This window comes from Onychostoma macrolepis, chromosome 17 (assembly GCF_012432095.1).
Source record: "Onychostoma macrolepis isolate SWU-2019 chromosome 17, ASM1243209v1, whole genome shotgun sequence".
Taxonomy (NCBI): Eukaryota; Metazoa; Chordata; class Actinopteri; order Cypriniformes; family Cyprinidae; genus Onychostoma; species Onychostoma macrolepis.
The window spans coordinates 18,998,268-19,011,389 of NC_081171.1; the positions used below are offsets into that span (position 1 = coordinate 18,998,268).

At 36.6% G+C, this 13,122-nt stretch overlaps 2 protein-coding genes across 6 annotated transcripts; one reads left to right on the forward strand and one right to left on the reverse strand.

Annotated features, from left to right (window-relative positions):
- Positions 1-58: 58 nt before the first annotated feature.
- On the reverse strand, positions 59-5,770 carry ccdc28a (coiled-coil domain containing 28A). 4 transcript variants are annotated; one of them, XM_058748926.1, is made up of 6 exons: positions 4,246-5,770; positions 2,217-2,385; positions 1,940-2,103; positions 1,705-1,859; positions 1,579-1,601; positions 59-702 (listed from the first exon to the last, which is right to left on the reverse strand). In XM_058748926.1, the coding sequence occupies exons 1-6, from the start codon at positions 4,319-4,321 to the stop codon at positions 648-650; spliced, it is 642 nt and encodes a 213-aa protein (XP_058604909.1). In that variant the 5' UTR covers positions 4,322-5,770; the 3' UTR covers positions 59-647. The 4 variants fall into 4 exon arrangements, with proteins under 4 accessions (XP_058604909.1, XP_058604910.1, XP_058604911.1 ...); XM_058748927.1 differs by lacking the exon at positions 4,246-5,770 and adding an exon at positions 3,515-3,534; XM_058748928.1 differs by lacking the exon at positions 4,246-5,770 and adding an exon at positions 3,091-3,248.
- snap23.1 (synaptosome associated protein 23.1) lies at positions 3,764-10,504 on the forward strand. 2 transcript variants are annotated; one of them, XM_058748924.1, is made up of 8 exons: positions 3,764-3,923; positions 5,795-5,909; positions 6,702-6,743; positions 6,886-6,934; positions 7,082-7,199; positions 7,374-7,538; positions 9,475-9,619; positions 9,730-10,504. In XM_058748924.1, the coding sequence occupies exons 2-8, from the start codon at positions 5,853-5,855 to the stop codon at positions 9,787-9,789; spliced, it is 636 nt and encodes a 211-aa protein (XP_058604907.1). In that variant the 5' UTR covers positions 3,764-3,923; positions 5,795-5,852; the 3' UTR covers positions 9,790-10,504. The 2 variants fall into 2 exon arrangements, with proteins under 2 accessions (XP_058604907.1, XP_058604906.1); XM_058748923.1 differs by lacking the exon at positions 3,764-3,923 and adding an exon at positions 3,943-4,115.
- The last annotated feature ends 2,618 nt before the right edge of the window (positions 10,505-13,122 follow it).

The following is a 13,122-nucleotide window of genomic DNA, read 5'->3' on the forward strand; positions in this document are numbered from 1 at the left end:
TTTATGTTAAAATACATAACTATACTGCAGTTAATCTACGTAATAGAGAAATCAGATATGGGGTAATACAACTTCAACTTTATTGACAGAAGCATGAATAAAAAGTTTAATCAACAATCAGCCAGTAGCCTATGTTACACTTTACATTTCAATTCAGAATAAAACATGTAAATATGACTATAACCAAAAATATACAATGTTATTTTACTTTCATTCTGCAGTCTCAGGAAACTGACATCTTGATGAAAATAACCTGCCATTTTCTTTCTATTAATTCCCTTAAGACAGGACATAAATACAACTGAGCCCATCAGTTCCTTGTTAAAGTGAATTAGTGATAATGCAAAGGTGCTGCTATTGTACAACTCCAAGGCAACATTTAAGACATAAGATTAGAAGTCACAATGCTATCAAACACTACCTTATGAACATATATTTCTTGTGGTAACATATGATGTGATGAGAAGGACAAGTGAGAATTTCATCACAACTGTTTGGATTTGTTCTTTGATATCATATCTATAAAACTATAGAGTGCAAACAAGCCAAGCTGACCAATTCTACAAGTTTAAGATCCACAGTGTCTGTATGACAGTGTAATACTGGTGTTTCACCACAGCTTTTCTCCATGGTAGAGCTTGTGCAGTTCATATGCTGGAAGTTCTGGGGACATCTTGACTGTCAGCAAGGTTAAGCTTTTGTCTAAATAATTATAGTTAAAGAATTCATACTCATTCAAAGCATATGAGAAATCACTTGCTTTTATATATGCAATACACAACTAAAAAAAATCTGAACAATTTAAAATGAATAGTTCACCCCAAAAATGAAAATTTGGCAAAAAATTAACTCACCCTCAGGCCATTCAAGATTTAGATTAGTTTGTTCTTCATTAGAACAGATTTGGAGAAAATTTAGGATTACATCACTTGCTCACCATTGGATCCTCTGCGGTGAATGGGTGCCGTCAGAACAAGTGTCCAAACAGCTGATAAAAACATCACAATAATCCACAAGTAATCTACACGACTCCAGTGTGTTTATAATAAATGAATTAATCGAGAGGTCTTTAACGTCAACTGTTGCTTTGTTTAAAATAGTCCTCTATCCATAACACTACATTCTCCAGTGAAAAAAAAATCATCTTGTCTGACTCGAGACGGAAATTAGGGACTCGTATTTTGGCCAGAAGCAACAGTGCAAAGTTAAAATGCCTCGATGACTTTGTTTCTTACAAACAAACAGCTTTTTGGTTCAAAACTTGTTAGCTGTTGAACTGGAGTCATGTGGATTACTTATCACACTTTTTCTCTTGATGAAGTATTATTACGGATTATGGACTTGTCAAAAGCGACGGTACCCATTCACTACAGAGGATCCATTGGGGAGCAAGTGATGTAATGCTAAATTTCTCCAAATCTGTTCCGATGAAGAAACAAACTACATCTTGGATGGCCTGAAGGTGAGAACATTTTCAAAATAATATCATTTTTGGGTGAACTATTTCTTTAACTTAACCACTATAACATCATCCAGTTGAAAGACATCAACATAATTGGTGAAACCATGAAAGGATACATTGAGGAGCTTAACTCTTCCAGCTGAAGGGAAAAAGTGAAGTTCATTAGATAGTCTGGACAATCACATGAAAGAACTCATTGATTTATGGATGTATGACTAAATATTTAATATTGCTTAGCTTACATTTGATAACAGTTTATCCATGTTAGTGTCATAAGCAGATTTCCTCTGGTCTTCTGGCAGCTCATCCACTTCTCCATACAGGTCAAATTGCAGACGGGCCAGTGTTTCCTGCATTTCTCTCACATGCTCCATCTGATCAATGGAGCACTCGTTGCCTGATTCACAGAAGATTTAAAATTTTAATCAAACCTGTAAACACACTTTAATATAGCGTTACTGTGCCGTAAGAGCTTACCAAAGGCTTGTAATTTTCCAGAGTGGAAGTCATTAAGAAGGCTAAGCAGCCCCTTCTCCATCTCCTGAACATCAGACACGTCTGTGAGAAACGAGTGCTGGGTGTGGGCAGACTGGTTACTCTTACCCGACTGACTCTGAGGCCTCGGTTTGTCTCGTACTCCCCTAAAACCCAAAAACAAAATGAATAAATGAACCAAAATATGAAGATTGAAATTTGAAACACTCATTTTAATAACTTACACAGATTTAATATGATGATGATAGATGATGCTCACCTGCGATACTTTGTCCTCTGACTGGAGTGCGTGCCCGTACCACCAACACCGAACGATTTGCTGCTGGATGTTGTTTTCCGTGCTGTGACTGAGGGAGGAGGCTGGTTGGAAGACGGTTTGGGGCTTTTACGTTTCTTACTTTTTTCTTCCATTGTGTCATCCAAATTATCTACAGAGTAAAACAGTACTTATGAGCAGAGAAGCCTGAAAAGTTTAAAGTGATTTGAGTTTACAATAAAAACATATATTTGACAATGACGCCCTGGAAGCTCTAATTTTGGTAATATTACATAATTTATTGGTTCCCAACATTTTAGCCCCAAGAAAAAGAGAAAAGCCCCTCATGCAGGCCAATATATTTCCAAACTTTTTATTACTACAAACTAGGGGTGTTGCGTGACTCCAGAAGTTTCAGGTACTGTATGTTCTACTATAAAAAAAAAATAAATAAATAAAAAAACAGTTATTGGAGGAAAAATATTTTTTAGCAGGATATAGTATTGTTATTATTATTAAATAATATAAATCTAAAGAAATATAAATTTTTAAACATTTTAACTTAATTTTGTAGCCTCCACGGAAGTTTTCTGAGGCCCCCTAGTGGACCCCTGACTCCGGCTGGAACCACTAATCCGCGATTACAGTACAACATCAAGGCGACAAAATAATTCAAACTGGCATTCAAACTTAATATAAACGCTGTCCGGTGATATTAAACAGTGTTATCACGTGCATTAACAAGCGTTTCTAATCCTGTTTTACAGTAACACGCAACATGTAAATAATATGCGAGCGAGTCGTGAGAAACCTAGCCTAGTAATCGTGACAGCTATGTAGTAACACATGCACGATTGTATCATACGTATAATTTTACCGCACAAAGGAAGACTCCGCTGTTTAGACTGAAATAGTATCCCCTCTGAAAGACATTCTGGATGAGATTAGGCTGCTCTAAAGTTGGTACAGCTAACCAACAGCAAGTTTACAAAAGGCACTTCCGGGATTTACACGTCATCGTGGCGATATCAACACGCACTGTTGTGTAATTCAACTAAAGCGGCTCTCAAAAACAGTTACAACGTACAAAGAATGTTATTTTTAACCACGAACATTTTTGTTTAATCCAGATTTAAATAGAAGTCTGATTGGTTAGTTCTTTTGAAATATTGTATAACAAACCAGTTAGAGAGTCACTTAAAGATAAAAAAAATCACCAAAAAAGCCACTCGCTACAGTGGACTATTTTAATGTTATGCTTTCAAAAATCATCAGTACTTATACATTACTTACATACTCACGCATTATATTAATGACGCACCAGAAACAGACACATCTCTTCCTATTTTATTTTTATACAGGAACTTGATAATAATCGTTGCATTTAGGCCAAAACATTATTTATTTATTTTTATTTTTTGCTTTTCATTGAGTGATCTATTAAAATGTTAACAACCTCTAATAAACGCTTTACACTATCCAACATCTATTCTGGTGTTATTAATAATTATCTTTTCTATTTATACTCGCTTCTCTTTGACGCATGCGCACCAAGTCAGCTGTCATATGACCGCGCATGCGCACCACTGCCATCATCTGTCTGAAGGAATTTCGGAAAGGGTTTGGATCAACGCGAACAATAAACACTTTCTAAAGACTTTGACCCATCGATTCCAGTCTTATCCGTCTCCTGTCCTGGAATCAACCCTAGTAAGTAGCGAGTGAATCGTTGTGCTCCAGGTTGCGTCCAGTATTTCAAAACAAGAGGATGTTAATGCGTTTCTACTTCCCCAAAGCGGAACTGAATACGAGACCAACTCACCGACTTCTGTCTTAAATAAACAAACAGTTTTTATCAGTAAGTTAGTGATAAGGAACACCGTGAAACATCATGAGTAAACAGTAAGTAAAAAAACCTGTCCGTAAGTAACGTTAGTGGTGTTGGGATCTTGGAGACTTGGGGAAATCACGAGGACTTTCCCACTTTCAGAGTAACGTAATGTAACGTAACGTACTAACTTTCTTTATTTACCTGGCAAAACTGTGCTCTGTCCTTCTGACGTTGAGTGTAAACCGTACATCTTGGAATCAGCAGCATTAAACATCATTGCTATGGGTTTATACTCTCTGATAAGATCGGATTGTCTTGTTTAAGAAACAAATATGTATGGTTTCCTGAATGTTGGTTTGGAGGACTTCTCAGATCATCATATATAGAGGAGTCATGTTGTAGTTTAATCCCAAATGAACATAGTGCAGGTCCAGAAAGTGCTGTTTATAGTCTGTCTGGTGCAGAATACAGTGAAAATAGTGTGAGAGACATGACGTAATGACTTTACCTTGAGGAACCGGTTTTTGTTGACAAGCTGGAAATGCATATTTCTTAAAAAGGCGTTTCTCATGGATGGACTGTTCAATGGAGTCAGTAACATATCGTTCAGGGCCATTTTAATCCCCTTAAAACACCAAGAGAAGTGAATTTAAATGTATAATTTACCCCAAAAATTGAAATTCTGTCATTTGTTCACCCTCATGTTGTGCCAAACCTGAATGACTTTCACAAAAAGGCAGAATTTGCCTCAGTCATTATCTTTCGTCGCATCTTTTGTCTTTTTGTGCTAGACAGAAGAAATTAAGTCATACGGGTTTGAATTGAAACAACACACGTGAAACATTTTGGATGAAATATTTAAACAGGAAAAGTTATAAAATTTATAACAGGAAAAGCCTGCAAAAATGAAGGAAAAGATATATGAGATCTGTTTCCCATGTGCAAACAGACCTGTTGCACACTCATAAGCACTTTATTAGTCTTTTTAACACAGTTTTACTACAGTGCATGTGAGATTTATACTGTAAGCTGTGACAGTTATATGCTAGTCGATAATTGACTGGAGTGTCCTCAGTATCTGTTTATTCATTAATGTTTTATGAGTATTTCGGCTCTTCAGGGTACTTTGCAGTGAAATGTACCCCAAAATGGCATGTATCTTATGTTGAACACGTCATCTACAAAAGCTCGATAGAAACATCACACTTCTTTTATCTCTCTCACACCCATCTCACACCATTGTTAACAGTGTTTTAAACAGCATAGACATACGCATTTTCAGTTTTTGTTTAAGGGCGTATTATCAGCGCTGAGTAAAAGTGTTGTCTGTACTGTTTATGACCTCTTGGTGTTCTCTGAGGTGTAAAACATTTTATTGAATTTGTCATTCATTTTAAAACACATTTGACTGCTGATAACTTTTCTTGCTGAATTTCTTTTTCATTATATTTTAGGACTTTCTCACCTGTAATTTTGTCATGTACTCAGCCTTGTGTTGCAAAAGTTGATGTTTTGATATATAAGACTTTCAGAGTTTGGAAAATTTTGCGAATGAGTTGTATGGACTACTTCTGTAGTTTCACATTAAAGAAGATCATTTGAGCAACATGAGGCTGAGTATTGATGATAATATTTCCTTTCATTTTCCAGGTGGTAAATTTCCATGGGAAAGGCACCTTTCTGTGGGCACCTTTTGTTTGTGTGGGTATGAATGGCTTCTGAACTTTGACCTCTTACCTCTAACCTCCAGACCCCAGAGCGTAGAGCTTAAGGCCACAGGAGGGGCGGCAAACTTGGACACCAGCAAGATGGCAGACATGACAGTGGAGGACATCACATTGAGAGCCAACCAAGTTACAGATGAGGTATGCTTGTCATCTGTTACTATAGCGATAGAACAAAGGAATTATTTTTGTTTTGATTAAATGTGATTTTGCAAGTTCCTGTATAGATATGTACCCTCTCATTGTGTGTGACAGCAAAGTCACTGTGAAGTATTTCTCTTTAACTCACAGTTTTATTTCTCTATTTTTCAACCTTAATTCTTTTCTTGCACTAACAGTTGACTTTGCTATTTTCTGTGCTACTAAAATTGTCAGATAATAATAACATACTCCTTCCTTGCTTTACTTATAACTTTGTTTCTTTCTCTCTTTCTCCTTGTTGCCTCTGAAGGGACTGACATGAGCCTGTGTGCTGTAATAAAGACTAATAGCATGAAGGGGACACTGTGCTCTTGCACCTCAGCATGGGTGACTGGGGGTAAACTAGAGATCCATGAAACCCCCACCCACTTTTTCATTCTGACATTACATGTTTTTTACTGTGATTGTACCATTAGTGTTTAACCACCCTTAGAATATAATTTCCCAGGTCAAAAGTGGATTAATAGCCATAGTTGGAAAATATTATTTTTCACAGCTATGCCTTTCCATTGTGTTCCATGCATGGTTTGATAGCATTATAGCACTTTTCACATTTCGGACAATTTCTGTATTTACTTGTATATCTACACTTTCTGGCTTCATGAGCCAAAGACTCTCTGAAATGTTCATTGTGTATTGTTTTATTTGATGTTTGCATGCAGAACTCAAATTAATGTTCAACAGAATAGTGATTTGACTACCTTTTGAATATGTGTGTTTTGTTTCTTTCAGTCACTTGAAAGCACTAGGCGGATGTTACAGATGGCAGAGGAGGTAAGATTTCCAATGAAGCCTGCAGGCTTGACAAACATGTTACTGTTATTTGATTTACAGATTCAGAATGCCTACAGCTATCTGCATTTGCTCATTTGAATTTGAGATGTATATCTTGATGTAAGCATTTGTATATTTTCAGAGCCGGGAGACGGGTGTCAAAACAATGACCATGCTGGATGAGCAGGGAGGTGAGTGACTGCACTATTCCATTCCTCCTCATTCCCAAAACCCACTTTGTTACACGCATTAAATCGTTGCTATAATCTATAAAAACTTTGTTTAGGAGATGCTGGCTCATTTTATTGTTGAAACCTGCTTTATTCTGTCTTGATTAGAGCAACTGAGGCGAGTCGATCAAGGAATGGACCAGATCAATCAGGACATGAGGCAGGCCGAGAAGAACCTGACTGATCTGTCCAAATGCTGTGGCCTGTGTGTGTGCCCATGTGACAGGTTCGCTATTATAACTCCACTTCTAAGCTCCTAAAATTAAAATATTCTGCATTATGTTGTATCATATAACAACAAATTCAGTAGTATTTTTGTTGGGGACTTCTCAATATTAAATGAATTGTCATAAGATCTTTCAGGAGTAAATGAGAGGAGTAAAAACCTCTTTTCTTTTAGAGTGACTTCTATTGAGCATGATGGGAGATATAAGAAGACTTGGGGCACAGGTAGTGACAACTCCTGCACGGAGGGTGGCGTTGTATCCAGCCAACCCACTGTTGTTCGCAATGGACAGGTTGTTTCGAGTGGGTCAGCGGGCGCATCTGACCCCTACGTCAAGAGGTGAAGGAAAAATAGGTCTAAATAATATGATTTCATCCAGTGTCAGACTTAAATCTTTTGATTTGAATCAGTTGTTTAAAGCAAGTAAATGAAAACCGTATGTTAAGCTTTATGTCCTTGAAAAAGATTCTGAAATCTGACATTAAAGCCACACTTTCACTGGTTTCACTGCACAAACTTTTGTGGAGCTAGACTGCAACATCATTTTAATAAGCTTCCACTTTGTTGTATGCCAGTCAGTCAATATCAGATGCCAAAATATGAACATTGGTCATTTTGCTTAATCAGATATCGTCTTCCTGTCTATGCAGGCAGTTCTTGACATAGAATAAGCTACAGTCTTGTTCTCTGTTTGATAGTATTTAGCTGTTAGTGTTATTTAGGGCTGCAACAACGAATCGATTAAATCGATAAAAATCGATTACTAAAAGCGTTGGCAACGAATTTCATAATCGATTCGTTGTGTCGCGCGACGCGAGACGTTTGATTATTAAAAAAAAAAAAAACTTTAGTTGAGCGCGGAGCGGAGTGAACACACTCGGTCTCTCTCGGCGCACGGATGCTAGCAGAGTTTGGCGCCTCATAAATAAATAAAAAAAGTAAAAAAAAAAAAAAAAAACGAGCGGAGGTAGAGGAAAGATACATGGCGGAGGCAGAGAAATCCGTGCGACCCAAGTCATCCGAGGTGTGGGAGCAGAGGCGGCGATTGCGTATGGCAGAGTATGCAGTTGCCATACCCTAGCCCAGTCAGGTGCTGTGAAAAATTATCCAAACTTGAGTCGCTTATAATTCGTTTTTATTATTTTAAATCAGAGAGTTTTAAAAATAGTAAACCAATGATAAGCATTAAAATAACTTGTCAGTAAAACTTCGTAACGCCATTGGATCATCAAACTCTCAGCGAAACCTCGTAACTTCACCCCGCCTCCGTTCAGATTGACGCGCCGCGCACAGCCTGGAGAAGATGAGATCTCTGCTTTTTCGCAATGCAAGGGTGAATAAATAATTGGTGTTTGAATAGTACAGCGTTTTCTTTACTCAAACACTATGTCAGTAAAGGATAATGTTTTTGTGTGTTTGAAGAGTGGAGAAGAATTAGTTATTTCTGTCTATATACGTTTTAAATATCCTGTGCATTATGTGCATAAGCGCTTAATTTGAGATTTTGGCCAAGTGTATTAAACAACAAGAAAAAACTAAGCGCTCATATAGCTACAATCAAAGTTATATAACCTGTAAAAGTTGATGAAAGCATAATGCACTTGCTGCTTCAGATAACAGTTACAGCCGTTCTAATGACAAACAAAACATTCCATCTCCGTCATTCTCTGGTCAAAAACATTATTAACTCCATTTGAGCTTGATTTTCATATAATGTTAAGTGCAAGTGTCTGATACAATACCAACGCTAACGACGCAGTGTTGTTAAATTATTTAATTTTTGCACTCCCAGATGTAAAGCATACATGTGTATGTTTTTGTGTTAGTCCATTTTATTTTATTTTATTATTATTATAACAGCTCAGGGATGTTCAAGGAGCAACATGTTTGTGCACTTTCTAAAGATTTTAGTTCTGTTTTTGAGTAAAGGGTTGGAAATGAATGCTTTTTTTTTTTTAAATCCGATTCATCGATTAATCGAAAAAATAATCGACAGATTAATCGATTATTAAAATAATCGTTAGTTGCAGCCCTAGTGTTATTAGGATACGTTGTCTTTGCCCTGCCACATTAAATATTTTTGGTGCCTGAAGTATCTGCAGTTTGACTCCACATGTATGTGGTAATTAAAAAAAAAAAAAATTTGTAAGATCTTTACAGCTGATTCATGCTTCTGAATATTAATTTAGATTAGTCACCTTAAGCAAAAAGTGCTTTTCACAATATTATGTCTCAAGCTATATATGATTTATTGATATTTCTGTTTTCCCAAAAGAGTAACAAATGATGCACGAGAAGATGAGATGGAGGAGAATCTGGAGCAGGTGGGGGGCATCATCGGGAATCTCAAGAATTTGGCCTTGGATATGGGCAATGAGATTGATAAACAGAACAAAACCATTGACCGCATCACTGATAAGGTAAATCTGCTCCATCAAACAGCTAGGCATCTAATAAAGTGGACCTCTGAAAATATTAATATTTATTTATTTAAATTAACATTGTTTTAAATATAAATAATTTTTCCTAGGCTGATATGAATAAAGCTCGCATTGATGAAGCCAACCAGCGAGCCAACAAACTTCTGTAGAGAATGGACACTGCCAGCATCACTCAGGAACCTGAATGTTTGATCTCACACACACACATACACACACACACACACACACACACTTTCTGCTTTACAGCAATGAATTGCAGCAAGTGAGTAAAGTTCTTGCAATGCCATCTGTGCCTTTTTTGCCGTTCTGTTTGTTCTATTGTAAATAGTTGGACACATGCACACACTGATCTAATCCAGAGCCTCCTGTACAATCAAGTCTTCACATGTGAGACAAATATGCTGGACGCTGGAGTGCAGTTGTTTTTGCGGCTTTGCTCACTGCTGTCCTCTCAGTCTGTAATGGAAGGAGTCTAATCTCTCGAGACGGTGATGGGTTTTGTCCGTCCCTCTCCCTGCACTTCAGTCAACATGGCTAAATGTTTCACTAATCTGAATGAGGGGCCAAAGACTTACAACAGAACTTTTAATGTTGTGGTTTGCTGCCCTTATAGCCTTTGATGCATGTTTGAGCTAATGATGTAATGTGGTTTTTATGTCATTATTTCTGTTTAGCTGTATCTATGACTGATTATACTCATATTTAATTATGTTAAGACATTAATGGGCCTTGTGAATACAGTTAGTCCATGTTTGGGGGGAAATGTATGGTAGTGTCCTTTTTAATGGCATAATTTACCATGCGATATAGGAATAGGACATTGCTATTATCAATTTTACTGCTAATAAAGCCAGTATAATCATTCCTTGGCTTTTTCTCTTTTTTGTGTGTAGAAGTGACTTCACCAGTAGAGGGGGCTGTCACATTACTTTGTTATTTTATGGGGAAATACAATGGATAATTTTGCAACAAGGTCTAACCTAGCAGATTTCTTTAGGCAATGCAACAAATTCAAGGGATTGAACCTGATGCGAAATCTGCATGGAGAAAAATTTAGAAATTCCAGATTATGTGGGTTCCTATTGGAATGACTGAAATTGACCACTTAATGGCAAGCTCTCACCAGTTCTGAAAAAAGATGCATCCTAATAGAAGTGTTTGGAATGGCAAGATTAAAAGGACAATAATTTTGTGCTTGAACGCCTGTTAATATCTCTACTGCCTGTATTGCAAATATTATTCCTCATTATGTAGCAGGTAGAACACCTAGCCCATATAAGATAAGTATGTTTATAACAACATTATTTCAACTTTTACAAAGACACTCTTTTAAAACAAATCTAATGTCTGTATGGTCTTTCTTAGCCTACCATGGCTGAGTGCTGAGGACTGTTTTCTGTTAATTCCAGCTTTCATCTTTTTCATGGATGGTTTTACTTGGACTGACTCTTGGGACTGAGGATTACATAGTAGCCTAGTTATTTGAATCATTTGAGGCCTCGAGAACTAGGGCAGTGCCTTTGTTTCAACTCCCTTTGAGACGTTCTGTGTCTGCTGTTTAGGAGACTGCTGAGAGGGTCCACATATGCTGTGGAGCCTGGAGGAACTGTCCTCAAGTTATCAGCCAGCCTTGTTCCCTGAGAGTCTGATAAATGTACTACCACATCGGATGATAAAAACTAAATCTGAGGAAAAATTTCAGGATACAGATAAGAGAGGAGTCCCTTCATCTCCCTGGTTTAATTCCTTGTTGTGATGGCCTGAACTTCGGTTTGGCATTGAGATCTTTATCATTTATAAAATTTAGAACCAAAGTCAATATGACGTACCATTATTTTTTGTTGATATAAAGGCTTGTTTTCTTTCAGTGAGATACACCCAGAGCATTTGATGCTACTCGCAACAAGTATAGAACAACTTGATATACAGTGGTGCCCAAAATGATTAGAACACTAGTATTTTCAGCAGCTAAAAAATGGTTTTTAGTCAGTTATTTCTATCTTTTGCTGTAGTGTGTCAGTAGGAAACATCAGTTTACATTTCCAAACATTCATTTTTCCGTTAATTGTAATAATCCAGTGAGATTTTTGTTTGCTCAAGGAGTCTGACAACAGCCAGAGATCTGATCTGATCATCTTCCAGTCTGTCTGGAAACACATGAACAAACTGAGACAGACTAAATCCAGAAGAACTGTGGCAACGTCTCCAAGATGCTTCAAGAAACCTTCCTGCAAAGCTCCCTGAAAAACTATGAGCAAGTGCACCGAGGGCAAAAGCTGCTTTATACGCAAAGGATGGTCACACCAAATATTGATTTAATTTAGTTAATAGAAGTAAATAGACAAAGAAAATCTATTTATGACATTTTTGACAGCATCCTCATTTTACAGCATTTTTACACAAGTGCCTGAAACTTTTAACAGAACTGTAGCTTTGCAGGCAGGTTTCTTGAAGCATCTTGGAGACGTTGCCAGAGTTCTGGATTTAGTCTGTCTCAGTTTGTTCATGTGATTCAAACAGACTGGATGATGATCAGATCAGATCTCTGGCTGTTGTCAGACTCCTTGAGCAAACAAAAATCTCACTGGATTATTACAATTAATAGCAAACTGAATGTTTGGAAATGAAAACTGATATTTCCTACTAACACACTACAGCAAAAGATAAAATAACCGACATAAAACCATTTTTAGCTGCTGAAAATACTAGTGTTCTAATAATTCTGGCCACCACTGTATATTAGAAAGAAGAAGAAAAAAATCACAAAGTTAAAAGGACAGCTCATGGTATTTTTCCATGTAGGTCAAACATTTATTTTTAATTTTTTTATTTTTTATTAATGCTTGAACAAATATAGAACAGAAGTGCCAAGGGTATACACAGTAAAAAATAAAAGTACATATTAAAACTATACATGTATGTATAAAGTAAACAAATAAATTAAAATAAAAAAAAATAATGAAAGGCCTTACTAAATCACAATAACTTAAATATACCAAATAGATAAACAGTTTTAACAGCTTTTTTGTTTGCACTTATATAGATATCCAATTCCTTACGTACCACAGAAAAAAGAGGCTTCTGATTGCTGAATTTACAACGATGAATATGAAACTTAAGTATAATGAAGAGATTAATTATGTAAGCCTTATTTTCAAACTTCTTGTCATAGTTCAAAAAACCAAATATTACATGTTCATATAGTAAAAGAAAATTGCACACCACTTTGTCATTTATAAATCTAGAAACCTCTTGCCATAACCTCTTCGTATATTGACAATGCCAGAAAATATGAGGTACCGTTTCAGGGTGTCGTGAACAGAATGAACAGTTTACATCTATATCTTCAATGAATCTGCTTAAAAAAATGTTTAGCAGGGTAATATTTATGCAGTATTAAATGAAAGTAGGTCAAAAAATATCTCTCTTCCAACCACCCTTTGCCACCTCACTTCCTGTTTAGAACGGTTGCCTACAAGAAT